This window comes from Doryrhamphus excisus, chromosome 11 (genome assembly GCF_030265055.1).
Source record: "Doryrhamphus excisus isolate RoL2022-K1 chromosome 11, RoL_Dexc_1.0, whole genome shotgun sequence".
Lineage (NCBI taxonomy): Eukaryota > Metazoa > Chordata > Actinopteri > Syngnathiformes > Syngnathidae > Doryrhamphus > Doryrhamphus excisus.
Window position 1 is genome coordinate 20,681,198 of NC_080476.1, and position 27,999 is coordinate 20,709,196.

General features: G+C 42.7%; 1 protein-coding gene across 1 annotated transcript; it reads right to left on the reverse strand.

Annotated features, from left to right (window-relative positions):
- Positions 1-3: 3 nt before the first annotated feature.
- Positions 4-27,999, reverse strand: LOC131138377 (NT-3 growth factor receptor-like). The gene is made up of 18 exons (XM_058087234.1): positions 27,725-27,999; positions 25,695-25,769; positions 23,216-23,287; positions 22,586-22,657; positions 21,241-21,395; positions 18,458-18,600; positions 17,332-17,476; positions 17,030-17,142; positions 15,016-15,199; positions 12,097-12,120; positions 11,883-11,929; positions 11,181-11,277; positions 10,248-10,421; positions 8,470-8,600; positions 7,987-8,159; positions 5,826-6,069; positions 2,859-3,017; positions 4-369 (listed from the first exon to the last, which is right to left on the reverse strand). Exons 1-18 carry the CDS (start codon positions 27,997-27,999, stop codon positions 184-186), a joined length of 2,469 nt encoding a protein of 822 aa, XP_057943217.1. The 3' UTR covers positions 4-183.

A 27,999-nucleotide genomic window follows, 5' to 3' on the forward strand; every position in this document is an offset into this window, starting at 1 on the left:
GAATTGAACCCTGGTGTCCTACCTGTGAGGTCTGCGCGCTAACCACTAGACCACCGTGGAGCCCCTTCTGTGAATGACATCATGAAAATAAGCAAGTTTATTTTCAAATGTTTCTGTTGAAACAGTCCACAGTAGGCGACACATCCTCCAGACATCATCACATTCCTCTTGGTGGTTCTGGTTCTAAGCATGGATGTCCAGATAGAGGGGTGTGGCTTTCATCAGCGATAATAGAATCTTCTGAATTTCCTTCATGTTGAGACGCTGTTGTGGTTCTCTCTGCCAGCAACCAAGCATAACGTCATAGACTTCTTTGGGACAGAGGTTGGGATGCTCCAGAACCCGACCCTGAGTTATACATTCCACCACCTGGAAAGAAGAAGACACAATATTTCGACACCATAACCACAAAAGCTTCTTAATACACTCTGGTGTATACTTTGGTTTATAGAACTAGAATAGCTGGTCTAGTTAGGCCCTCAGCAATATTTATGTGATTGTTGGTCTTTGTGGCTCTGCAAAAATTGGTATAAATTTCTATTATATTTTTAGTATCATCTTGCGAATGGTCTCTAGTATTTGCCCCGGTCATCACAATTTGCGGCTGATGTACGTAAATAACTTACATACGGTACCTATACTGTACCTACATAACAAAAACCAATAATGAATCTGTGTTGATCTCGATGCCAGGTTGTGTCTTTGGCGACAATCACATCTTCAATGAAGGCAAAAGGAATGTTAGTTTATTTTTTGTTTATGTTAATTTATCCCATTGTGAATTGTTTTGTGCCCTTAAAAGTATAATTGGAAAACTAATTTTTATGGAATTATTTGTTTTGGGATTTTTTGCGGGGGAATTTGAATTTTGAAAATTTTCCCCGCAAAACGTTTGTTAAACTAACTTTAGTAATAATTTATTTACAAATATAACACTAGTATGAACTATTTACAGCAGGGGTCTCAAACTCAATTTACTTGGGGGCCACTGGAGCTCGGGTCTGGGTGAGACTGGGCCGCATCAGGTTTTCCAAAAAAAAACAAAAAAAAAACGCATTTATTAAAAACAAAATTTTTTTAAAAACTTCGCTTTGGTTCCAATTTTCCACAAGAAAAGCTCTGATAAAATGATGTTTTCTCAAATAAAACTGATGTTCTCTTATTTTTCTACACAAAATAAGATGAAAAATAAATAAACAAATCAAGAATAAAGAAAATCAATCAGTAATAAATAAATAAATATAATAATAATAAAACAGCAAATAATAAAAACGTAAGAAAGCACATATAGTTGGTGGGTAGACAAATGATTTTTTTCAGATGAAAATGAACAAAGCATTATTAGAGCCCTGTAGACATGACAAAACACGACTATAGTCACATTTATACTCTTTTTATTTACAACATATTGCGCAACTGCAGGGTCTTGAGACACATGCTAACTCGCAAACTAGAGAGCTAGCGACCTAAACGGTAGCCTTCAAGTTATTTCCTTTCAACTTAAATAGCCAAAAACTTACCACTTCCACACGGATAGGGAGGATAACTATTAACAGTTATTTAACCTTTAACATGAACATGAATCAAACGTAATCATTTTTTCTGGGTACATGATACCATACAGCATCCATATCAAACTTGTGCGGGTCGCACTAACATTAAACTTTCATATCAAGGCGGGGGCCTCAAACGAGTGTCCTGCGAGCCACATTTGGCCCATGGGCCGCGTGTTTGAGACCCCAGATTTACAGTTTTCACATTTGGAAGTAAAATTAGCCTACAATGCATGGCCTCGTCGTGTGTGATTTTTCCGTCCACATGATCCCTGCCGAGTTCTTGTCAAAAGCACTTCTGCCATTGGCCGTTTTAATGGCTTAAAATTGCTCTGTAGTGAAATCCATGCGTGCAGCGTTGCATCATCCCCTCTTTTTGCCTCTCGTGCAAAAAAATTTGAAAGATGTTTAAATATGTTATTGGGGTCGGGTGTACGGGTTTATAAAGATGTATAACTAGGTCTTTGGTATGTGTTTATATATATATACAGATACGTATATATACAGGTACTATGTACGTCAGGGGTCTCAAACACGTGGCCCGCAGGACACTAGTTTGAGGCCCCCGCCTTGATATGAAAGTTTAATGTTAGTGCGGCCCGCGCAAGTTTGATATGGATGCTGTATGGTATCATGTACCCAGAAAAAAAGATTACGTTTGATTCATGTTCATGTTAAAGGTTAAATAACTGTTAATAGTTATCCTCGCTATCCGTGTGGAAGTGGTAGGTTTTTGGCTATTTAAGTTGAAAGGAAATAACTTGAAGGCTACCGTTTAGGTCGCTAGCGCTCTAGTTTGCGAGTTAGCATGTGTCTCAAGACCCTGCAGTTGCGCAATATGTTGTAAATAAAAAGAGTATAAATGTGACTATAGTCGTGTTTTGTCATGTCTACAGGGCTCTAATAATGCTTTGTTCATTTTAATATGAAAAAAATCATTTGTCTAACCATGTGGTTTCTTAAGTTTTTATTATTTGCCGTTTTATTATTATTATTATTATTATATTTATTTATTTATTACTGATTGATTTTCTTTATTCTTGATTTGTTTATTTATTTTTCATCTTATTTTGGGTAGAAAAATAAAAAGTAAGATATTTGAGAACAGTGGAATGTTTTATCAGAGCTTTTATTGTAGAAAATTGGAACCAAAGCGAAGTTTTTTTTAATTTTCTGTTTTTAATAAATGCATTTTTTTTTTAAAACCTGATGCGGCCCAGTCTCACCCAGACCTGAGCTCCAGTGGCCCCCAAGTAAATTGAGTTTGAGACCCCTGATATACGTAGTACGTAAGTCAACGTATACCTCGTTATTGGCCAGCTGGAACCACGGCTGTTTGCCGTGAGTGAATATTTCCCACAGAATAACTCCGTAGCTCCACACATCACTCTCGGTGGTGAACTTCCTGTACATGATACTCTCCGGGGGCATCCAGCGAATAGGCAGCATTGTGTGACCGCCCACCTGAGCACAAACACAAATTGGGATGTTTGGAAATCTTACTCGTTGATGATGAAAATCTGGATCTACAATTCTGTCCCATGTTAGCCACCCCTCCTGGTCTGCACGTTCTGCAATGAAATCAGTTAGTAAACAGAGCTAGAAAAAATAAAAAAAATGCAATAAAAGCCTGTTGTTCCAGTGGTCAAGCCTGAATGTTACATTAACATTACTAGCATTAAAGCAGCGGTTACATCCCGACGTACGTTACCACATAGATATGCCGCTTAAACATGGCACAAAATCATAATAAACACTAAAATTAAACAGGTTGAATTGGCGATAAACACAGTGAATTTGACAGTGAATGGAAGCTAGCATGGTTGGCTTAGTTTAGCACAGGGGTCGGCAACCTTTACTATGAAAAGAGCCATTTCACCCACTTGCCCACTAAAGAAAAATAGCCTGGAGCCGCAAAACGTTGTATGTTTAAAACAACATTGGAGGGGAAAAAAAAAGACGAGTTGGAGTACTCTTGCTAGTACTGGAGATAAACTTTTGTTTTTAAATGAGCTCTAATTTATTTTTTAGAATCGTCAAATAACTCATTAATAATAATTAATAACTCAAATAACTCAAAGTATTACTCATTTCCCTTCATGTTAACCTGTCAGAGAGAACTGGATAGCATCCTGTCTGCTCATTCAGTCACCAGTCAGAACTCAGTCAGGATGCATTCATGGTCTCACACAAAGTTGGATTTTTGTAAACTCATAACAAAGACGTGCATTTTCACCACACGGGTGCTAAAAAATATTCAAGCATTGCAAAGGGAGCCGCAACAAAGAGGCTGGAGAGCCACATGCGGCTCTGGAGCCGCGGGTTGCTGACCCCTGGTTTAGCATGCTAGCGTGGTTGCATGCACAACTCATGCTCAAAGAGTACGTATATCTTCACCGCCCGATGACGACATGCAGTGTTTATCCAACCCAACGACACATTCGCTACCAGCCTTCAAAATAAAGGCGCAGTTTGCCGTCTCACTGTGATCTTCCATACGCAGTTGGAATTGCATGGGTGACTACATCTTCCTTAATCACAAGCAAGGCATTACAGTTTATTGAAGATTTGGAAGCAACGTGTGCAGAGGCTGACATGTCATTAGATACGTTAGCCAGATTGTTACCAAGAGATTTGAAATAACAATTTGAGACGAGTGTATTTCGTGATATGACTTTTTATACAAGACATTTTTTATCATCACAGGTGAGCTTGGAATCACACCAAGTTTCCGGGGTGTACTCCGCCTCTCGCCTGAAGACAGCTGGGATAGACTCCAGCACCCCCACGACCTTCGTGAGGATAAGCGGTAGAAAATGAATGAATTAATGAATGAATGTTGGTAGTGTGCCAGTCCAGGGTGTACGCTGCGTCTTGCCCAAAGACAGCTGGGATAGGCTCCAGCACCCCCACGACCTTCGTGAGGATAAGCGGTAGAAAATGAATGAATTAATGAATGAATGTTGGTAGTGTGCCAGTCCAGGGTGTACTCTGCCTCTTGCTCGAAGACAGCTGGGATAGGCTCCAGCACCCCCGCGACCCTAGTGAGGATAAGTCGTATAGAAAATGAATGAATGTTGGTAGTGTGCCAGTCCAGGGTGTACGCCGCGTCTCGCCCAAAGACAGCTGGGATAGGCTCCAGCACCCCCACAACCTTCGTGAGGATAAGCGGTAGAAAATGAATGAATGTTGGTAGTGTGCCAGTCCAGGGTGTATCCTGCCTCTCGCCCAAAGACAACTGGGATAGGCTCCAGCACCCCCCGCAACCCTCGTGAGGATAAGCGGTAGAAAATGAATGAATGTTGGTAGTGTGCCAGTCCAGGGTGTACTCCGCCTCTCGCCCGAAGACAGCTGGGATAGGCTCCAGCACCCTCGCGACCCTAGTGAGGATAAGTCGTATAGAAAATGAATGAATGTTGGTAGTGTGCCAGTCCAGGGTGTACGCTGCGTCTCGCCCGAAGACAGCTGGGATAGGCTCCAGCACCCCCGCAACCCTAGTGAGGATAAGCGGTAGAAAATGAATGAATGAATGTTGGTAGTGTGCCAGTCCAGGGTGTACCCCGCCTCTCGCCCAAAGACAGCTGGGATAGGCTCCAGCACCCTCGCGACCCTAGTGAGGATAAGTCGTATAGAAAATGAATGAGTGTTGGTAGTGTGCCAGTCCAGGGTGTACTCTGCCTCTTGCTCAAAGACAGCTGGGATAGGCTCCAGCACCCTCGCGACCCTAGTGAGGATAAGTCGTATAGAAAATGAATGAATGTTGGTAGTGTGCCAGTCCAGGGTGTACGCCGCGTCTCGCCCAAAGACAGCTGGGATAGGCTCCAGCACCCCCGCGACCCTAGTGAGGATAAGTCGTATAGAAAATGAATGAATGTTGGTAGTGTGCCAGTCCAGGTTGTACCCCGCCTCTCGCCCAAAGACAGCTGGGATAGGCTCCAGCACCCTCGCGACCCTAGTGAGGATAAGTCATATAGAAAATGGATGGATGGATGGATGTTGGTAGTGTGCCAGTCCAGTGTGTATATGCCGCCTCTCGCCCGAAGACATCTGGGATAGGCTCCAGCATGCCTAGTGAGGATAATCGGTATAGAAAATGGATGGATGTTGGATGTGTGTCGCTGATACGACACATTTAGCATTTACTCTTGCATTTGAGTATTGCATATCCACCACTGTACATATTTCACCCGGGGTGCAGAAAGGTCCCCTATGAACAAATGCCTTTAGCGTGGAACCTCAACTTTAGCATGAAAGATAAAAGTATGAACTTACCCGATAATAATCGGTGCTGTAAATGTCTCTTGACATGCCAAAGTCTCCTATTTTCACCTGGAGACCATTCCCCACCAGACAGTTTCTGGTTGCCAAATCCCGATGCACAAAGTGTTGCGATGCCAGGTAGATGACTCCTGCTGCGATTTGACCGGCTATGTGAAGCTTCTGGGACAAACCCAACTCGCCGTTAGTCTTCAGTGGCTGTCCGTCCACCAGGATCAAGGCATCTGGCCCGTGAGCTCTGAGGAAAATTGGAGTTTGGAAATTGTTGGAAGAGATCTATTCCGAAACTAAAACATCTAAGATGGATCTAGATGGACCAACCATGGAAACCATAACTAAAGATACAAATACTTTTGTTCTGCATCACACCCCAGACTGCCAAGGAGATTATGGTACATGCGGGTTTTGGAGCATGCGTGGGCAAACAGATCGCACCCTTTGTGGTTCTTGTTTCCACAGTGCAAGGAGCGAGTCAGCCTAGCATACGATGGCGCCTCGACACATGAGTAGAATCCAGGCTTCTGGGACTGAATTATTCAAGAAGAGGCTGTACTTAAAGGGGACCTATTATGCTCATTTTTCGGCTTTTTGGATTGAGTTGTGGACTCCTATAGAGCAGCTACACACAATAACCAGCACGGAAAGCGTTCTAGTTCTTCCGGAATCTGCACCTATTCCGCTGTATTTCTTTGGATTTCCTGGTTCCTGTGAAAATGTTCAGCTTTAATGTATTCCACCCACGGCCCGCCTCCAGGCACGCCCACTCTGCTGTGGTTGGTCACGCTGCTGAGTGCATAGAAACACTTCCGGTTTGTGCCGCCAACTTTGTATCCGATCCGGAAGTAGAGACTGTACAGTTTCTCAAGAAAAGAAGTTACTTCAAGACGTCTCTCAATAGTAGGTAGCTTTAGCATTTTAGCGTTTAGCGGGTCGAGCCACTAATTGTGGTGGGAAAAGGCTATTAGCAACCCTGCTTCCTCTATGCTACAATGCTACACAGACAAGCCCAAAATAAAGACAGTTAGGACCCTGATAAACTACTTCAATGACTTACTGCTGGCTCTTCTGACTCTTCCACACCACCAAGTAACGTTGGAAAGGCGTTTGTGGGCTAGTCCAGCTCCATGGTGGCCCATGTTCACTAAACAGTCCAGTGGGAAATGCCGTTGACAGATTAAAATGTATTTCTTTTGCCGGTAGGGAATCAGGAACTCCAACCACTTGTGCCTGACGGTGGCGTCTTTAGGAATTGGAAACAAATGCGGCGTTCCCTTGCGAGGCGTCGCTAGCAGCGGAACAGCGATTGGGGGATGGCGGAGGAAGCAGAGCTGTGACGCCCCTCTGTGATGTCACAAAGGGGCAGTTTTACCACACCTTTTGAAACAGAGCGTTTAGAGCAGGGGTGGGCAAACTTTTTGACTCGCGGGCCGCATTGATATAACAAAATTTCCGGGGGGGGGGGGGCGGGGGGGGGTATTATTGTATCTGTAAAATTGTCATGCAATCTGCTATTATTATTTATTATTTTATATTTATATTTAAATATTTTAAAAATAATAAAATATTATAATAATTACAATAAAATTAAAATAATAATTATTATATTATTATTATGTAAAATATGCAAATATAACAATTTTATTATATATAATTAATATAATAATTAGCATTAATATAATAAATATAATGATCATAATAGTTCTAATAATAATATAATAATTACTATTTTAATTTTAATTATTATTATGTGCTTGTGTCTCTTTTTTCAGGAGCACTTTGTAAACAACAGACCATGTCAAACAACGAAATTGATACAACCATCAAAAGGTTGGCTCAGGCCATGATGCCAGCTTGTATGTTGACTTTAAATTCAATACTTTGGAAAGATTGGGCGGGCCGTATTCAAACACTTGGCGGGCCGGATGTGGCCCCCGGGCCGTAGTTTGCCCACCCCTGGTTTAGAGCCATCCCAAACTTCTTTCAGGGCTCACTTCCAAATGAGGAAACCTCATTATCGGAATCTTTGGCATGGTTGAACACCAGAATACTACATTCTAACTACGTTTGTAGGCCATAAAAGTGGGAAAAGCATAATAGGTCGCCTTTAACTTGCACTATTTTTGCCAAGCTATTTTATCAATGTCGGGATGCTCACCTGAGAAATTTATTGAGATCTCCGTGCTTCATGTACTCAAAGACCATGATGAGTGCATCTCCTTCAATGCATACCCCATAAAACTTGACAATGTGCTCATGTTGGAGATTGGTCAGCAGTTCAGCTTCACGCTGGAGATCTTTCCTGGCTGATGGCGTGGGATCTTTCAGAGTCTAGACAGGAAGAAAAAACCTTGCATTGTACGCTCAAGTGTCCATTCAAGTGTTCCGTGTTAATGCAACCATGGCCAACCAAAAATCTGAATTTATTTTCTATTAACTACGGCTGCCAAATACTCGCAAGACAATATCAGAAATTCCAATGGTTTTATTTCATTTGGTAGCAAAAGGAAACAACCAACAAGCTGGGATGGGAACGTAATGGTTCTTTTGGTGTATACCAAGTCTATGTAGCCCAAGAACACAATATTCTGTGTGCCTTGAAAAATCTGTCACAATCATCCAAAATGTCCGGTAATCTTACCTTTGCAGCGACAAGCATTTTGTCCTTCGTGGGACTTAGATTGGAACATTGAGCTAAGAAGACCTTGCCAAACGCTCCCTCTCCAAGCTCCCTCTTCAAAATAATGTCCCGCCTTTTGATATGGTGAACATCTGAAAGAGAATGTAAAAATTCAGTCTTTTTAACTGATACATTTCTCATTTTTAGCTCACTTATTGTGCGGAAATATGGGCCAATAACTATAAAAGTATCTTCACTGGCTAAATGTACTGCAAAAAAGGCCAGTAAGGATAATTCATAATGGCGCCTACAGAGAACATACTAACTCCTTATTTCTAAAATCACTAATACTTCAACTTGCTGATATAGTTCATCTTCAAACAGCTCAAATAATGCATAAGGCTAAAAATAAGCAATGTCATCCAATACTTCTCTACAAGAGAGGAGAAATATGATCTCAAAATTTTTTTTAAAACAATTTTATAAAATTTAAATGTTTTTTTAAACATAAAAAAATAATAAAAAAATATATTAAAAAAAAACAAAGATCTTGAACTATATTAGGAAAGCAGGAAGTGAACAAATGTAACAGTTGAATCCTAGTGGAATGAGCCCAACTCAGTAACCCTCAGTGTGCATCCATAATGAGAGAGAGCCCCCCAAGGCTGAAGAGAGCGGGGCAAACTTGACACGACAACCAGGACCATGATGTTAGCTACTGGCTAGCTAATTAGCATACGCAGTGTTCATTTATGGCTGGAATCTACCTCTTGGCTGCAAAACAACAGAGGTAAAAGACGTGAGCCAAGGTTGTGTATAGTACGTATTTTTTTTTCATTTAATTGATTTATATTTTGTCTTTTTTTGTAAAATGGGAAATGGTTCATGGTTCAATCTGCTGTTAACTGGGCTAATTGATACCTGCAATCATATACAATTATATTATATAATTATTATATTATCATTATATAATTATAAAATATATATTATAAAATAATAATTATATAATTATATAAAATATTATATAAAATATTATATAATATAAAAAATATAAAAAATATAAAAAATTATATAATATAATTATATAAATTTGTATAAATTAAATTATGAATCAAAATGTAATTTTACCATTTATTTGTAGGCAGGTGAATGGGTCATCTCATCGTCTAGCTCTGTATTAATTGTGTTTATTTAACACTTACTGTACATCAGGGGTCTCAAATTCAATTTACTTGGGGGCCACTGGACCGCATCAGGTTTTCCAAAAAAAAAAAAACGCTTTTATTAAAAACAGAAAAATGAATAAACTTTGCTTTGGTTTCGATTTTCTACAATAAAAGCTCTGATAAAACATTCCACTGTTCTCAAATATCTTACTTTTTATTTTTTTTTACACAAAATAAGATGAAAAATAAATAAATAAACAAATCAAGAATAAAGAAAATCAATCAGTAATAAATAAATATAATAATAATAATAAAAAGTTAAGAAAGCACATATAGTTGGTGGGTAGACAAATGATTTTTTTCATATTAAAATGAACAAAGCATTATTAGAGCCCTGTAGACATGACAAAACACGACTATAGTCACATTTATACTCTTTTTATTTACAACATATTGCGCAACTGCAGGGTCTTGAGACACATGCTAACTCGCAAACTAGAGAGCTAGCGACCTAAACGGTAGCCTTCAAGTTATTTCCTTTCAACTTAAATAGCCAAAAACTTACCACTTCCACACGGATAGGGAGGATAACTATTAACAGTTATTTAAGGCTTTTATTTAGTTTCTACTTACATGTGGTGGCTTTATTCCATTTGTGTCCATGTCTGAAGTACTGTGGGTTCTCTATAACAGGGATCCTGTTCATTCCAATGATCAAAGCATCCAGTCCACCATCCAGTCTACACGGGCTCACATGGCGCCGTGGGCCGGTGGAGTCTTCCTCACCACTCATCGCTGCCACTGGACCTGGAAAAAAAAGTAAGACACACCATATAATCGAGAAATACCAAACAAGATCGCAGTACGTTTAGTACTACAAAAAAGACTCAAGGAAAAGGAGCTTGGTAGGATGTCCTGCTTGCATCACTGACATGACCTTCATCCCAACTCAAACAACCATTCACACTCACATTGGACAATTTGGAGTGGCCAATTAACCTAGCATGTTTTTGGAATGTGGGAGGAAACCGGAGTACCTGGAGAAAACCCACGCATGCACGGGGAGAACATGCAAACTCCACACAGAGATGCCCGAGGGTGGGACTGAACTCATGTCTCCTCGCTGTGAGGTCTGCACGCTAACCACTCGACCACCGTGCAGCCCTGAAGATATGATAAGATACAGACCAATGACTAAATGGCTAAAAGCCACTAGCATACATGGTGGCCTCTGATGTGCAGTCCAGTGGGCCCTGCTCATTTGACAGCAAACCCTCTCACACCTTCTCTCCTCCGTCTTTGCCACTTGCGGTGCTGGGAGGGACGGAGGCGTGGGTGCACGGCGGTGCGCCAGACTCACTAGTTTGGATCACACCGCACCACTCAGGCATGCCCATAATTTTTCACCTCATGAACAACTCATTACTGTTTGAACAACATTGTTATTTTTGGGGTTTTCTGGGGGGGGGGTCAGCGATAGTCTTCGAATTTAAACCAGCTGATGACCAGCGTACAGTATTTGACCTGAATGCTTATTAGGAATAAATTACTCGTGTGCGGTCGTACCTTTGATGGCTGACTTGGAATGATACTTATTGATCAGGAGGAAGACAACCGTCAACATCACGCCAACAAACCCTGCAAGGCCGACTGCTATGGAAACCTGGAAATGGGAGGAGGAAATGAAAAGCCATGACTAACAAACAAAGCCCCCACCAAATCAATGCTGTCATGGAAATGCAGAATATTAACAAAAATATATATATATAAAATATAATATTTTGGCACTAACCAGAATATAGTAAATATTATACCCCTCAAAAACCTTCACATTGCCAATTCCAAATGAAGGTCTTTTTTTTTTAATGAATAAACATGAATTTATTAATGTTGTCATGCTGTCACATGTCAACATCCATAAAAATATGGACGACATATGGACTGTGGGCTTAGCAATCACTGTCGCCAACCTTTCAGTAAGAAAAGTAGCTATTGGCTGTCCTGGAAGTCGCCACATGATGTCATCATCTAATGCACAACAATAAGTGCTTTCACTCTTAAGTCCCAAAATACCCCCCCCCCCCCCCCCTCCTCCAAAAAAACCCAAAGACGCCACAAAAAATGTCTTGCTTTAGAGAAATATGTCATCGAGGGGGGGTTGCCGTTTCCCAGCAAAACAGCTGGGATAGGCTCCAGCACCCCTCACGACCCTCGTGAGGAAAAGCGGTCTAAAATGAATGATTGATTTGAAACTGAAAAAGCACTCACCCAGAAGGTATCACCATGTGGGTCCTGAGTTTCTACAGTTGGGGTCACTTGGGTGAAAATACAAGCAGATAAAGACAAAGGATAAAATATAGCCAGAACAAAAATGTAACATCATATATGAAATACCCTGCATGTCTTTAAATAAAACATACATTGGGGAGACAGAGAAGGAATTTAACACAAAAAAACCCCATACCTGGGATGTGGAACTTACCATAATCATAATCTGTTTCTCCAACTGGGAAAGAAATAAGAAAAGAGAGAAATTAGATTCTTGAAGGATAAAGTAAGCCATAAATCAACGTGACCCAAACAATATACAGTGTCTCTTCATATGGGAATTATGGCATTTAAATAAATGGCGTTACTAACGGGTAATCTAACAAATTACTTTTATTGTCAGCATAACGGCGTTAACGTTTTAGAGCACATAAGCAATGAGGATTGGCTAAGGTGTCGTAAAATTGCGTTTTCAGCCAATCAGCGAACTTGGGTGGGCGGGTGTTTAGAGCAGGTAAGCAATGAGGATTGGCTAAGGTTTAGTAAGATTGCGTTTTCAGCCAATCAGCGAACTTGGGTGGGCGGGTGTTTAGAGCAGGTAAGCAATGAGGATTGGCTGAGGTTTAGTAAGATTGCGTTTTCAGCCAATCAGCGAACTTGAGTGGGCGGGTGTTTAGAGCAGATAAGCAATGAGGATTTGGCTAAGTTTCGTAAAATTGCGTCATCAGCCAATCAGCGAACTTGAGTGGGCGGGTGTTTAGAGCAGATAAGCAATGAGGATTGGCTAAGTTTCGTAAAATTGCGTCATCAGCCAATCAGCGAACTTGAGTGGGCGGGTGTTTAGAGCAGATAAGCAATGAGGATTGGCTAAGTTTCGTAAAATTGCGTCATCAGCCAATCAGCGAACTTGAGTGGGCGGGTGTTTAGAGCAGATAAGCAATGAGGATTGGCTAAATTTCGTAAAATTGCGTCATCAGCCAATCAGCGAACTTGAGTGGGCGGGTGTTTAGAGCAGATAAGCAATGAGGATTGGCTAAGGTTTAGTAAGATTGCGTTTTCAGCCAATCAGCGAACTTGAGTGGGCGGGTGTTTAGAGCAGATAAGCAATGAGGATTGGCTAAGTTTCGTAAAATTGCGTCATCAGCCAATCAGCGAACTTGAGTGAGCGGGTGTTTAGAGCAGATAAGTAATGAGGATTTGGCTAAGTTTCCTAAAATTGCGTCATCAGCCAATCAGCGAACTTGAGTGGGCGGGTGTTTAGAGCAGATAAGCAATGAGGATTGGCTAAGTTTCGTAAAATTGCGTCATCAGCCAATCAGCGAACTTGAGTGGGCGGGTGTTTAGAGCAGATAAGCAATGAGGATTGGCTAAGTTTCGTAAAATTGCGTCATCAGCCAATCAGCGAACTTGAGTGGGCGGGTGTTTAGAGCAGATAAGTAATGAGGATTTGGCTAAGTTTCCTAAAATTGCGTCATCAGCCAATCAGCGAACTTAAGTGGGCGGGTGTTTAATGCAGATAAATAATGCGGATTGGCTTAGGTTCAGTAAGATTGCGTCTTCAGCCAATCAGAGAACTCGGGTGGGCGGGAGCACATCCAAAGTGCTGGCTAGTAAGTGATACAGACAGTGAGCGGAGTAGCACTTTAAGGAAGGCGTTCCTTGATTGTCACTTCCTTTTCTGAAGTGAGAACCACAACATGTCTTGTTTTTGTCATACCCAAGAGGTCGGTAAAGTGCGGTAACAAAACACAATTAAAAAACCAACACTGGCACCAAGTTACTCGGTGTGACGCCTGTAACACAAAGCGACGTGTAACAATACCGTGTGTTAAAAGTGGGACTGTGTACTGTTAATATGTTTGTTTGGAACCAGCACCAATTAGTAAGTGAGAGATGTGACGTGTTCTTTATTACACTACCCAGTAGTTTACATGTATTTATGCATGTTTCATGTTTTTTTGTGACAGGCCAACAAGACTGGGTTGAAGAATGAAGAAATATGGCGTCGAATCGACAATGGAACATGACGGCGTGACCACTGCAAGGTACTGCAGGACTGGTAGGATCAATCCTTTGTGAAAAAAAAAAAATGTGTCACACCCGGGATTAACGCTGGATTGTTGATTCAGGACAATCAAATGAAAAATAAATAAGAAAAAATATTTTACTTCAGTCAAAGTGAAAGTTATGCTGTATTAAATTTTTTATATTTTATATTTAATTTTATTTATATATTTTTATATTTAATATATGCTGACATAAAGCTGTAGTAGAAACAAAGTATTTTCTGATGAAAGATGAGAGTTTAACTTGTGTTTTGGTATATACCAGGGGTCAGCAACCCGCGGCTCCAGAGCCGCATGTGGCTCTCCAGCCTCTTTGTTGCGGCTCCCTTTGCAATGCTTGAATATTTTTTAGCACCCGTGTGGTGAAAATGCACGTCTTTGTTATGAGTTTACAAAAATCCAACTTTGTGTGAGACCATGAATGCATCCTGACTGAGTTCTGACTGGTGACTGAATGAGCAGACAGGATGCTATCCAGTTCTCTCTGACAGGTTAACATGAAGGGAAATGAGTAATACTTTGAGTTATTTGAGTTATTAATTATTATTAATGAGTTATTTGACGATTCTAAAAAATAAATTAGAGCTCATTTAAAAACAAAAGTTTATCTCCAGTACTAGCAAGAGTACTCCAACTCGTCTTTTTTTTCCCCTCCAATGTTGTTTTAAACATACAACGTTTTGCGGCTCCAGGCTATTTTTCTTTAGTGGGCAAGTGGGTGAAATGGCTCTTTTCATAGTAAAGGTTGCCGACCCCTGGTATATACTATGTCCATATAGCCCGAGAACACAATATTCTGGGCACCTTCAAACATCTGTCAAAATCATAAAAAATGGTCGGTTCCAAGAGGGACGTATTTTGATAAATGACTGGGATTCTAATCATTTCTAATCATTTTTTTCCATTACAATACCGCCATTTTACAGCAATGGGACAGGGTTCTCTGCCAGGGTTGGTCAGGTTTATGAAACTGAGCATGCTGTGCTGCTTCCCACCACTTTTCACTTTCCAAACTATCCAAGCCAATGACTGTATTACTGTGCATCATGCAACCCGGACCTACTTACCCTCAAAGGGCTTGTCAAGGAAGTGGCCATACACAGTACCGGTGACCTGACCCAGGTAGTTTGTGGCCTGCAGTGTGTAGTTGCCGTTGTTGTGATGAGTTGGGTTTTTGAATGTAAGACATCCTTCTATGTAGTCCTGGTAAATATCCATATCAGGACGCACATAATCAGTGTGGGAAATTTCCTGCATGATAAAGACAGTAAATGATGAGTGGCGGGGTGTCATAACACAAGTCAACGCTAGAATCCCTGCAGATTTCCGCTGCTACTGCAAGTAGTATCCAACTTCGTATATTGGTGATCACCTTATTGAGAAGTACAAAACAAACATGTGTAGCCAAAGTACTGCCGTACCCCTCCCTATCTGTCAAGTACTAAGTAATGTTCGTATCACAGTCCCGTACCGAACTGGTGATATTATATTCAGACTTTGGTTTTCTTTTGAAATGTTGAGTATTATTAAGTCACACTTGCTTCTTTTCATTGTCAGAGTGGGAATCTGCCTTGCTCTTTGTGTTTCCTCTCATCAAATCCTGTCAACTTCCTGTCTACCTGTGCTCTGCCTTGTTGTCTTGTTAGTCTCTGTGTTTATTTTGGTGGTTTCTGTTTGGTTGTGGGTCAGTGTCATGTGTGGTTGGGCATCGAGCATTGATGGGAACCACTTCCGGCATTCGGATTCTCCCAGAATATGTGCCATTGTTTTCTCAAATTGTCTTCTAAATACTATTGTTCATGTTTAATGGTTTGAAAAGAATCGGATTCAAGAATCTTTAGGAACAGGAACTGAAATGAGGAATCGGAAGCGGAATTGCTCGAACTCAAACCATGGCCAAGCCTTGTCGTATGTGGTGAGACTGCCCCGGACTGTTCATACCTTGCATTGTATGTCTGGTTTTCAATCATGGACTTCTGGCTAGGAGTTTGCGTGTCCCAATGATCCTAGGAGCTAGCTAACCCTAAGCCTTCTCAGGGACTGGCATTGCCAGGCAGGGGTGGCAATTCTTGTTGTGCCCCGGCTCATGGCCTGTACGTTGGAGTTTAACCCGGTGAACGAGAGGGCAGTTTCCCTCCGCCTTTGGGTGGGGGGTACGGGTCCTGTGAGCAGTTCAGAATACCCACCCTATTTGGAGTCCCTTGTGGGGGTCCTGGGGGGTCTTCAGTGCTCACGTTGGCAGCAACAGTGCGACCTGGAGAGGCGTGATTGGGAGGAACGGCCCCGCTGATCTGAACCTGGCGCTGTTATGTTGTTGGACTTCTGTGCCCATCACGGTTTCTCCATAACAAACCCAATGTTCAAGCATATGCCACATCTAGTCCCCATATAGTGCACCAGGACACCCTGGGCCGCAGTCCGATGATTGACTTTGTGGTCGTGTCATCGGACTTGCGGCCATATTTAATGGGCACTCGGGTGGAGAGGGGCGGAGCTGTCAACCGATCACCACCTGGTGGGGGAGGATGCCAGTCCAATACCTGGCAGGCCCAAACATATTGTGAGGGTCTGTTGGGGACAACTGGTGCCCGAGGGTGGGTCTCCTAGCTGTGAGGTCTGTGCGCCAACCCCTAGACCACCGTGCCGCCCTTAAATTAAAAAAAAAACCTTAAACTATATTAGGAAAGCAGGAAGTGAACAAATGTAACAGTTAGTGATTGTAAAAGTACCAGATGGAGGGGTAGGATTTAATAAGCTTTGCTTCTTCCTACTCCTTTTGGACATGTGGAACTGGGAACTGATTATGGGATGCACTCAATTGGAATCTGATGCATGTTCAAATGAAATAAAACCATTACCATTACCATTACAAAGCGTAACCAGAAAACTAAATACAGACCCAAATGGGCCAAACGAGGCTGAGCTGGACAGGGCACACGTAGAAGGAGGAACAAAACACTACGTAATAAAATCCAGAGTGAAGAGACGGGAGCAGATGAAAATCCTCAAACAAAACCACCAGTCAACGTGTTCATCACAGAAGTTATTGAAGTTATTCCACTGAAAGATGAAGAAGGGAACCTTGTTGTTGTAGAACCATCTTAATGTCGGCTGAGGTGATCCTCTAACAGTGAATTCTATGCACGTGTCATGGCGACGCTCTGGCTCCTTCAGCTTTACTATAGAAGGACAAACTGAAAAAGAAAGAAGCAACAAATTATTGTCGTAACGAGAGCTGTCAATTCATTTTTTAATTCATCACCATTCACAATTTGATCTGAAACATGGCAATTTTGACTATTTTTATCTGTATATTTTTAGACTTGGTGCTAGCTTTAGCTTAATTAACATATGCACATGCATGTGTGTGTGTGTGTTCTTACAATGAACATTCAGCTGAACGGAAGCGTTGGCCATTCCTACAACGCTGGTGGCTGCGCAGGTCAGAAGAGCGCCGTTGTGATCTCGGCTTACATTTACCAAAGTGATGCTAATAGACTGAGCAGTGCTGTTGTTGTAGACTCTGTCCTGTAGGGAGTTACGATTTAACGATAATAACGTTTTAAAGTTTTGGCTTATTACATAACCAGCCCCCCGAACATGCTTGGAATTGTGTAAACAAAAAAATTCTGGCAAAAGTAAAAGCACAAATGTTCATTTTAATTGTACAAAACAACACTAACCGAGCACTAGGACTTTTTGTTGGGGGGGCTGGTTATGTAATAGGCCAAAACTTCATTGTTAATAACTCAAAAACAAAAGCAAAACAGCCCAAAAATTTGACTCTTTGAGTTTTATGACCAAACTGGTGAATGGATAATGGCTGTTAGATAGCAGTGCAAAATAATGAGACATATTTTGGTAATGGTAACAGCATCGTGATGTTTGAAATACAGTAAACCTCGGATATATCGGAAATTCGCTCCAAAAAAGAACCATTTTTTCTGTAATGCATTTCCAATAAAAATTCATTGCATATATCGGATTTTTTATAACGGATTTCGCCTATTTCGGACAAAATCTCCAGTCCCGTTCCAATGCATTTCCATGAAATTTCCCTCGCATATATCGGATGGCCGCATCGTGGCGCTCCGATTCGCCGAATCGTGACAGGACACTATACGACGTCATTTGCAGTGTTTGCAGCGTTGCCAGGTACATTGTAAACATAGTCAAGGAAGTGCCTTTTAATAACGGATAAAATCCGATTTACGCATATACCGGATATAAATCCGATATATGCGTAAAACGGACATTTTCCGGTATACGCATATAACGGATTTCGCTTATATCGGACAAAACCAGTGGGAACAATTGAATCCGATATATCCGAGGTTTACTGTAGTATTTAACTTCCTGGAAAACTGTAATGGTATTCATATTACTCCCATGTGCTCTCATGAAAACGGGGTGCCAGGTGGTAGTTTGCTAGCAAACGAGCAGTAAGCAAACCACCCTCATATCAACATATACAGTATCCAAATGTAAAGGAGGCATATTTGGACCTACCTCCTGTAGCTCAAAGGTGTGTAAAGCATTCATGGGCCAGTCCACCTCAGGTAAGGGGGATCCGGAGCCGATACATGTTGCTGTTATATTGTCACCCTCTTTAACTGTGAGGACGCTGTGGCTTATGGCAATCTCTGGAAGGTCTGGAAAAAAGGGAACGGGAAGATACCATAAAATGTTTTCCACATTTCCAGGCAGAACACAAATAAAATTTGTTAGATTAAACATTTGGACTCTATTTTCGTGGCGCAGGGAGGCGCCGTGAGGCAGAGAGTGGCGCACCACACGCAGTGATTATTTCATCCACGGCACCACTGTGCGCAGACAATTTGGTAATCTGATGGACTGGGCGTGGTGGCGCACCAGTGGGAGGTGTCCATATTTTCAGCTTGTTACAGAGGGAAACGCTGGCATGCTGGAGCAGCCAGGACAGGAAGTGACAATGGAGCAAAAGCAGGAGAAGCAGGCCAGCTGGATACACCCACGCCATGGGGGATGAGTGCACCCAAACTATATCCTGTTTGGGTCTGGCACCCAGACTATATCCTCTTACTCCTCCGGAGTCAACTTAGCGCATTCCTCCTCCAATGCCTGAAAGATCTGCAGGGTCCAGAAGTCCGTCTCCACGAGGTCGTCTTCGTCTGGTTGGAGCATTCATGTGGAGGTCTGCCAGGGAGGGGAGAGGGCAGCCCATTATCTTCTGTGCTGCTTTGACTGTCCTACATAGCCCGTCTCTGTCGGCAGCGGTGCAACTCCCGTACCAGATGGTCAGGCAGCAACGTCAGCAGGCTCTCCATGGAGGAACGGTAGAAGGCCAGAAGCAGTTTCTCGACCATGTTGTTTTTCCTGAGGACTCTAAGGAAGTGTCACCGCTGCTGAGCCTTTTTGATGATGGCTGAGGTGGTTCGAGTCCAGGTCAAATCACCGGAGATCTGGGCTCCCAAGAATCTGAAGTCATGGACCCTCTCCACATCCTCGCCATTGATGTCCACGATGATCTCTTTGGTCCTGCTGGTATTCAGAGTCCATTTTTTTTAGAGCACCAGGTCGTGAGTCTCTGAGTAGAGTAGAAGTCTTCTCTCTGTAGGCCGTCTCATCTCCATTTGAGATCAGCCCGACCACGGCGGTGTTGTCCACGAATTTGACGATCCTATTGTTCCTGTGGGATGGACTGTAGGTGTAGAGACAGTACAGCAGGGGGCTCGGGACACAGCCCTGTGGTGAGCCAATGCTTAGAGGAGAGGTGGGGGCCAAACCTCACTTTCTGTGGCCTGTTGGTCAACAAGTCCATCATTCAGCCTCATATGAGAGGGGGGAGGCCGAGTGTGTCCGGTTTTGTGTTCAGAAAGTCCGGTCCAGGATGATGGTGTTGAAGACCTAACTGTAGCCAACGAAGAGCAATGTGGCGTCGGCCTGCTGCTGTTCCAGGTGACTCAGCACAACATGCGGAGCGATGGCGTCCTCTGTAGATCTATTTGTGAGGGCAACAGGGCGGTAATGGTTGAGGCTGCTTGGTGGTGATTTTTTGGTGATTGGAATTATTGTGGCTGATTTTCGGCATGTCGGAATGATCGTTTGGGCCAATGAAAGATTAAAGATCTTGCAGAAGATGTGGGACAGCTGGTGAGAGCAAGTTCTGAGCACCTTTCCAGGTACTCCGTCAGGGCCAGGAGCTCTCCTGGGATTCACTCCCTTCAGAACACGTCTCACTTCCTGCTCCTCAAGGATGAGTGGGGGGGGGGGGGGGGGCGCTGGGCAGGGTTAGATCAGATGGGTGTTGTAAAGCGGGCGAAGAAGCAGTTCATCTCCTCTGCCAAGGACTCACACTGGTCTGCCGTCACATTAACATCTGCTCGATGTTCTTGATGCCCTGCCATACTTTCTGTGGTCGGTTGCTAGCGAGGTGGGACTCCATTTTCTCCTTGTAGTCCCCTTAGGCTTTTTGGATTCCTTTCCTCAGGTCAGCTCGGGCTGAGCTGTAAAGTAGAATCGCAGGCCTTGAGGAGTGAGCGGACCTGGTTGGTCATCCAAGGTTTCTGGTTTGGAAAAACCCGCGTGGTTCTTGTCACTGAAACGGTTCCCATGCAGAACTTGATGATCCAGAACTGTCTCTGTGAATATTTCCAGGCCCTGATTGTTGACAGACAGTGAGGGGGAGGGGCATTGCTCTGTATCCGTGTTTGATGTTGGAGTACACTTGATCTAGAAGAGTCCTTTCCCCTCTTGTTGGGCGTTTAACATACTGGTAGAACTTCAGGAGTACAATCCTAAGATTGGTCCTATTGAAGTCCCTGGCAATGGTGTGTACTCCCTCGGGGTGGGCCCGTTGTTGTGAATTGATGGCGTTTAGCAGGAGAGAGAGCGCCATGTTAGCATTAGCGTCTGGGGGGATGTAAACGGGCTGTGATGATCACCACTGTGATCTCTCTTGGCAGAAAGTAAGGCCGGCATCTCTAAGTCCGCAATCGATGTCGGTAGCGTCTGGCTAGCTATACACTAGCGTTGGGGATCTTTGAAGTGAGCCAGGTTTCGTAGCGGTTTCCAACGAGCTGTAGTTCTAGGTCTAGAGACCAAGCTTGGGAGGGGTGGTTTGTGCGGTTGTAGCCATAAGCCATAAGCCGGCTCTACAACCTCGTTTCTGCTTCTTCTCCTTCCTCCATCTGCGCCGCTTTGCAGACCCGACAACAAGTCCAACTGCCTGGATTCAAACCTGGCAGACTGCCATGACCCGGATGACGGAGAATCGACACGTTTCAGAGTTCCATTTTAAGCTGAAAACTTACCACATTTGCTGATGCTCATTTCTTGTAGCAGTATCTTCTGGGAACCAGAAGCACAATACAAGTGTTGGCTACTTAGCCCCGTAGCCCCCCTTTGTTGCCACAGTTGCAGCCAGCGGATCTCACAGCCGCAGTCAAAGGTTAGATCTTCCAAATGTCTACAAGGGAAAAGAAAATTGACATCACATATGACATCACATGATGTAATCAAGCCATAGCAAATGGGAGACCACACTTGGTATAAAAGTGAAAGTCTGAGACTATAGTCCTTCGGTGCATACTGTTCATCCTAAAGATCCTTTTGCCGTGTCTGTGGCTCTTTTTTTTTTTTTTTTGAGTATTTGGTTCATCTAATCCAGGGGTGCTCACACTTTTTCAGCATGCGAGCTACTTTTAAAATGACCGAGTCAAAATGATCTACCCACTACAAACATGCAAAACATCTATTTATTTTCAAATGTATTGAGGATTATTTGTACGTACAATGTATGTTGATGTACCTTACATAACCAAATGAGCCAATATTGCAAAACACACATAATTAACTATTAACATTTTTTGTAATTACCTGAGTTTACTTTGATGACTTGCACTGAATTGAACCAGCCAGGGATGCATAGTCCGGACAGTAGCTGCTGATAGCCAGCCTCAAGCACACTTCCAAATGTTTATCAGTCATGGATAATATCCGTATCATAATATCCGTATAATATTCTATATCCGTATGGAAGTGATATGTTTTTTGCCTTTTTACTTGGTCCGATTTTTGCCTTTTTACTTGGTCCAGCTCCTTCACTCATTTTAGTGACCATAAACTTTAGCGAGGGCTTAAAATCTCGCAATTCGCAGACTAGCTTAGCACTTTGCATCGTTGTTTACGCATGAGCGGTGACCTAAAGGTCAAAATTCAGTTGTCATCTGACTGGTTGTCCTGTATGTCAATCAAGTAACGGGGATGGATGATAGGCTGACATCGTAAGTTCTGCTGCACTTAGAGACGTTGTTTGATTTGATTGGTCGCCCGAAGGGCAACATTCAGTTGTCATCTGAATGGCTGCCCTGTATATCAATCAAGTGACGGCATTGATGCTGGGATGATATTTTTTTAATGTCACGCCGCGATTGACCAGCGATCGACCAGTACCACCTCCGCGATCGACCGGTAGCTCGCGATCGACTTAATGAGCACCCCTGATCTAATCAAATATACCTTTTACTTCCTGTGCTTGGCAAGCCAATTTCCGACTTTGTTTACCCGAGGGTGTCAGATTCATGACACACTGACTCACCAGTAATTTTGAGACATCGGCCTACTTACTATTGTAATCTGTGGAAAATGTCAACTTACATTTCCATGAGCGGTAGACTTTCAAACACCTTCCAGGACAAAGTAGTCAACATGGGATTCTTGGACAGGTTTCTGGATAAAGGGGAATGTCAGAGGCATTTATAAAATTGATTGCAAAATAAATCACTCTGAAATCCAAATCCAAAACGACAAAGATTTAATGTAATCAATATCAGAGTATTGGCTGCACCTGTGTTAGTAAAGCAATGTTCTTGATTATTTAGCTGATCCTAAATGTTGTTCCTTGCCGCCTCTATGGGCACTCTTATAAATTAGTGCAAATGGTTGTCACACAATCTGGGGGGAAAAAATGAAGAAAATAACAGATCAAAAAATGACACAAACCTCATATACAAAATGAAATTCTTCTATTATTCATCAATTGAAACCCAAAAAGTCATGTGATTATGTGAACTGAAGATCGGATCTGTCCAGTTCACACCCCGGAACATGTGGCGAGGAGCTGCAATCAATCAGTCAATCATAAATAAATAAACGGTTGCCAATTGGCCTGTTACCGATCTGCCCAATGGGAAAAGTCCCAATACCCCAATGGCCAGTCTGTCCCTGGGGTCCAGTTTTATTTGATGCATGAACTAGAAATAAGAATTCCAGAGTTTGAACACTTACATGTAGCTCAGTTGTGGGTTGTTGAAGAAAGCATGTGGTTGTATAGTCTGAAGGCTGCTCCTTGTAATAGTTCTGCAATCAAGAAAAATGCGTTACATATGTTGGCGGATACCAGCTAGCGTGGCTGTGCGACTGTAAGGGTCTACGAGCCGTAATTGGCTGTGGCCGCATTGGGAACCCTTTCTCCTTCGCAGCACTGGTCATGTGTTTTACTTGGATGCCAAATTGTATGCCAAGGTTTTTTTTTAACACTCCCACACTGCGCTCCTTTCATTTAGGGGGGTAGTTTGGGGACGTTTATGGACTTTAACTTCCGACGTACACCAAAACTTGACCAAAGACTTCATGTTTCCAGCATGTAATTGTGTAATTGGCTAGTTGAAAACATCTTCCATTGCTTCCACTTTATTAGGTTTTCCGCTTTTTCGGTTTGTACGTAAAGTTACTTGGTAAATTGGTTTTGCAACGTAAGCAGTGCATTTGACAAGACAGTGCCGCACATTCTTGTGTTGCATGCGTCACTTATTAGGTACACCTTAGGTACCACAAGGGGTACATGACCGCTTTTTTCCTTGAAATGTATTTTTGCCTTATTACATGAAGTCGTCATAAAACAGCCGTGCTACGTACGTACAATACAAGAATTTTGTAAATTTTCAATTGGCAGATTACAGGAAGTGGTAACAGTAACCTGCATTGACTGGTCACAACATTAGGAACACCCGCATAATAGTAAGTGCCGTAAGAGCCGTTATCAAGCAATGTGTCAGTACGGCTATGATTCTACAGTATATACATCCATCCATTTTCTAGACCATTTACCCTCACTAGGGTTGTGGGGGCATGCTGGAGCCTATTCCAGGTGTTTTCGGGCAAGAGGCGGGGTCCACCCTGGACTGGTGGCCAGCCAAATCCCAGGGCACATATAGACAAACAACCATTCACACTCACATTCATACCTATGGACAATTTGGAGTGGCCAATTAACCTAGCATGTTTTTGGAATGTGGGAGGAAACCGGAGTACCCGGAGAAAACCCACGCATGCACGGGGAGAACATGCAAACTCCACACAGAGACGCCCAAGGGAGATTTGGACCCAGGTGTTCTGTGCATGACTGCACCGCTCTCAATACGTTGTCATATGCAATCTTAAAGGGGACCCATTATGCTAATGTGTCGCCCTAGCTTTGTAGATCTTCCAGAATCGGCACCTATTCCAGATGTATTTCTTTGGATTCTAATACAGGAGTGGGAGTAGTGGGAGTGGGATCCCCCGTCGACTAGAGGGTCCACCCATGTGCTTTCTTCTCGCACCGCCTCACCACCGCAGAGGGTAATCGTGAGCTGCCGGCCATCGTTCTTGGCCCTGCCATTCATCGTGTTAACAGACCAGAAGAACTTGGCTTATATTGGAACTCCTGTCAAAACAAACCTAAAGCCTGATGCCCTCTCCAGGGTGTTCGTCCCAGCTGAGACGGAAAAGACCGGTGTTGGGAGCTCTCCAGTTGGAGGTGGAGGTGGAGCTACAGTGGTTTGCATATCGTCGCCTGCTTGGTTCTCAGCAGTACCTTTTTGTTTTGTACAGTTTTTTGCCACGCCTTTTTGAGTGACATTTCCATATCTTCACCCGCCTCTGCATCTTGGGATCCTGGTAACTGGCCTTGGCCGCTTGTGACAGTTACATAACATTGTGAATGGAGGAAATCGGGGGAAGGAGAGCTGGGGCGTGTGAGATCACAAACCCACAATTTTACAACGCCCTTTGACACCAAATGAGCCATCCCCATCCCAAACTTCTTTCAGGGCTCATCTCCAAATGCACAAACCTCATGACCTGAACCTTTGGCATGGTTTAACAGGAGAATACAACATTCCAACTACATTTATAGGTCAGAAGAGTGGAAAAAAGCACAATAGGTCCCCTTTAAACTTGTTTTGTAATGTACACGGTGCATTTCACAAGACAGCTGTGTACGGCTCGTATACACTTATAAAGTGTCGTAACCACCCAAAGCAAATTATGTATGTAAATGGAGGTTTTTAGGTGGAATAGCTGCGTTCCCAATATGTGCATTATTTATTCATCTTCTACCAGGGGGGGTGCTGGAGCCTATCCCAGCTGTCTTCGAGTGAGAGGCGGGGTCCACCCTGGACTGGTCGCCAGCCAATCATTTCACTGAAAGTAATGTGTGCTAGTTGATCAATAAATCAACAAATAGTACTGCACTTCTTTTCCGATGGTATATACGTATATATATATATATATATAATATATATATAGTACCCTGGGATTTGTTGTGCATTTATTGTTATTCAGGTAAAACTGCCCAATTTATCGTGATATTGATTTGAAGTCATATCCCCCCACAGTATGTTAATAGTCAAGATTCTTGAGTGTTAACAGAAAGACAGACACAAGTATTGTTAAAAAAATAATAAAAAATATGAGACAAACATTGATATGCCTCATGACATACAGCCTCTGCAAGCCAGTGAAGATCTCCATGTCAACGTCTCTCAACGTCCGTACACCAGTCCAGTTGTCAATATGTCTGTAAAGAAGCACAAAGTGCACACGCACGTCATAATTATGTCATTCTCAGAATTCATATTTACTTTTTAAAATGGACACATTAAGTGAATTTGGAAAGTTTAGCTTCAAGCTATAGCTTTTTAATTAATTGGGTTAATTGGTTAATTGGCCGCTCCAAATTGTCCATAGGTATGAATGTGAGTGTGAATGGTTGTTTGTCTATATGTGCCCTGTGATTGGCTGGCCACCAGTCCAGGGTGGACCCCGCCTTTTAACAAACTCATCTAAACTCACTTTTATGCCGCCCTTATTTAGTACCCCCATCCAGGGGTCCCCACAGCAAACCTCCATCCTCCCAACTACCCTCATGTCCTCCTTCACTACATCCATAAACCTCCTCTTTGGTCTTCCTCTACGCCTCCTACCTACCTGGCAGCATCCTTCTACCAATATATTCACTATCTCTACTCTGGACATGTCCCAACCATCTTAACATGTAATGTCTCCTTCCTGATCCTATCCATCCTGGTCACTCCCAATGAGAACCTCAGCATCCTCATCTCTGCTACCTCCAGTTCTGCTTCCTGTCTCTAGACCAAACAACATGGCTGGTCTCACCACGGTTTAGTATACCTTTCCTTTCAAACTCTTCTATCAAACATCACACGTCATAGTCCATGGAGATCCTCTGTCAGCCTGTCCATCACCATAGCAAACAAAAAGGGGCCCAGACCTGATCCCTGATGCAGTCCCACCTCCACCTTGAACTCTTCTGTCACACCTCCAGCACATCTTAGCACCGTCTTCCAGTCCTCATCCATGTCCTGCACCTCTTGGACATACTTCTCTGTTACTCCAGACTTCCTCATACAATACCAGATGCTGACTTCTGCCCTTAGGCTAGCTCAAGGGTCTCAAACACGCGGCCCGCGGGCCAAATGTGGCCCACAGGACACTAGTTTGAGGCCCCCGCCTTGATATGAAAGTTTAAAGTTTGATATGGATGCTGTATGGTATCATGTACCCAGAAAAAATGATTACGTTTGATTCATGTTCATGTTAAAGGTTAAATAACTGTTAATAGTTATCCTCCCTATCCGTGTGGAAGTGGTAAGTTTTGGGCTATTTAAGTTGAAAGGAAATAACTTGAAGGCTACCGTTTAGGTGGCTAGCTCTCTAGTTTGCGAGTTAGCATGTGTCTCAAGACCCTGCAGTTGCGCAATATGTTGTAAATAAAAAGAGTATAAATGTGACTATAGTCGTGTTTTGTCATGTCTACAGGGCTCTAATAATGCTTTGTTCATTTTCATCTGAAAAAAATCATTTGTCTACCCACCAACTATATGTGCTTTCTTAAGTTATTATTATTATTATATTTATTTATTACTGATTGATTGATTTTCTTTATTCTCGATTTGTTTATTTATTTTTCATCTTATTTTGTGTAGAAAAATAAAAAATTAAGATATTTGAGAACAGTGGAATGTTTTATCAGAGCTTTTATTGTAGAAAATCGGAACCAAAGCACTGAAAAAGTTTGTATATTTTTCTGTTTTTAATAAATGCGTTATTTTTTTTTTTTTTTGGGAAAACCTTTTTTGGACCCAGACCCTAGCTCCAGTGCCCCCCAGGTAAATTGAGTTTGAGACCCCTATAGTCTAGCTTAACCTACGGATCAGGAAGGAATCCATCAGAGGGACGTATTATTACATATTAGAGGCCTTGGATATAAAGTCAGTTATCAGCCAGACTGAGATGGTTAGGACATGTCCAGAGGAGGTAAATGTTTATTTTTTGTGTATGACATCAGACCCGTCTGGTGCACATGAATTAATGACACAAAGAAATGTCATGAATTCATTAATAAAGTAAATTGGTTACCACCGATAACACGTTATTATTATGTATTCCAAGAATACACATGATCTCCAACTCTCCCTGAAGCATTTAACGTTTGACCATGCTGGTACTTACATGGAAGTGATGTTCTGGAAATGGTCTTTAGTGCTCCCAGTAGCGTTCCCAGAGCTCCCAGTGCCCCGGAAGGACAGGAGTGAGAAAAACCGGTCATTTTCAGACAAACTGCAGTAGATGTGGTTGGGGGTGCATGCACAGGTGGGGGTGCAGTACAGCGATGAGCTACGGTAGCTGTGAACCAAGATGCTGAGCACGAGGAAAAGCCTCCGACTGTGCCATGTTTTTGGTGAGCGACAGACATCCAATGGTAGGAAAGATCCAAATCCACACAT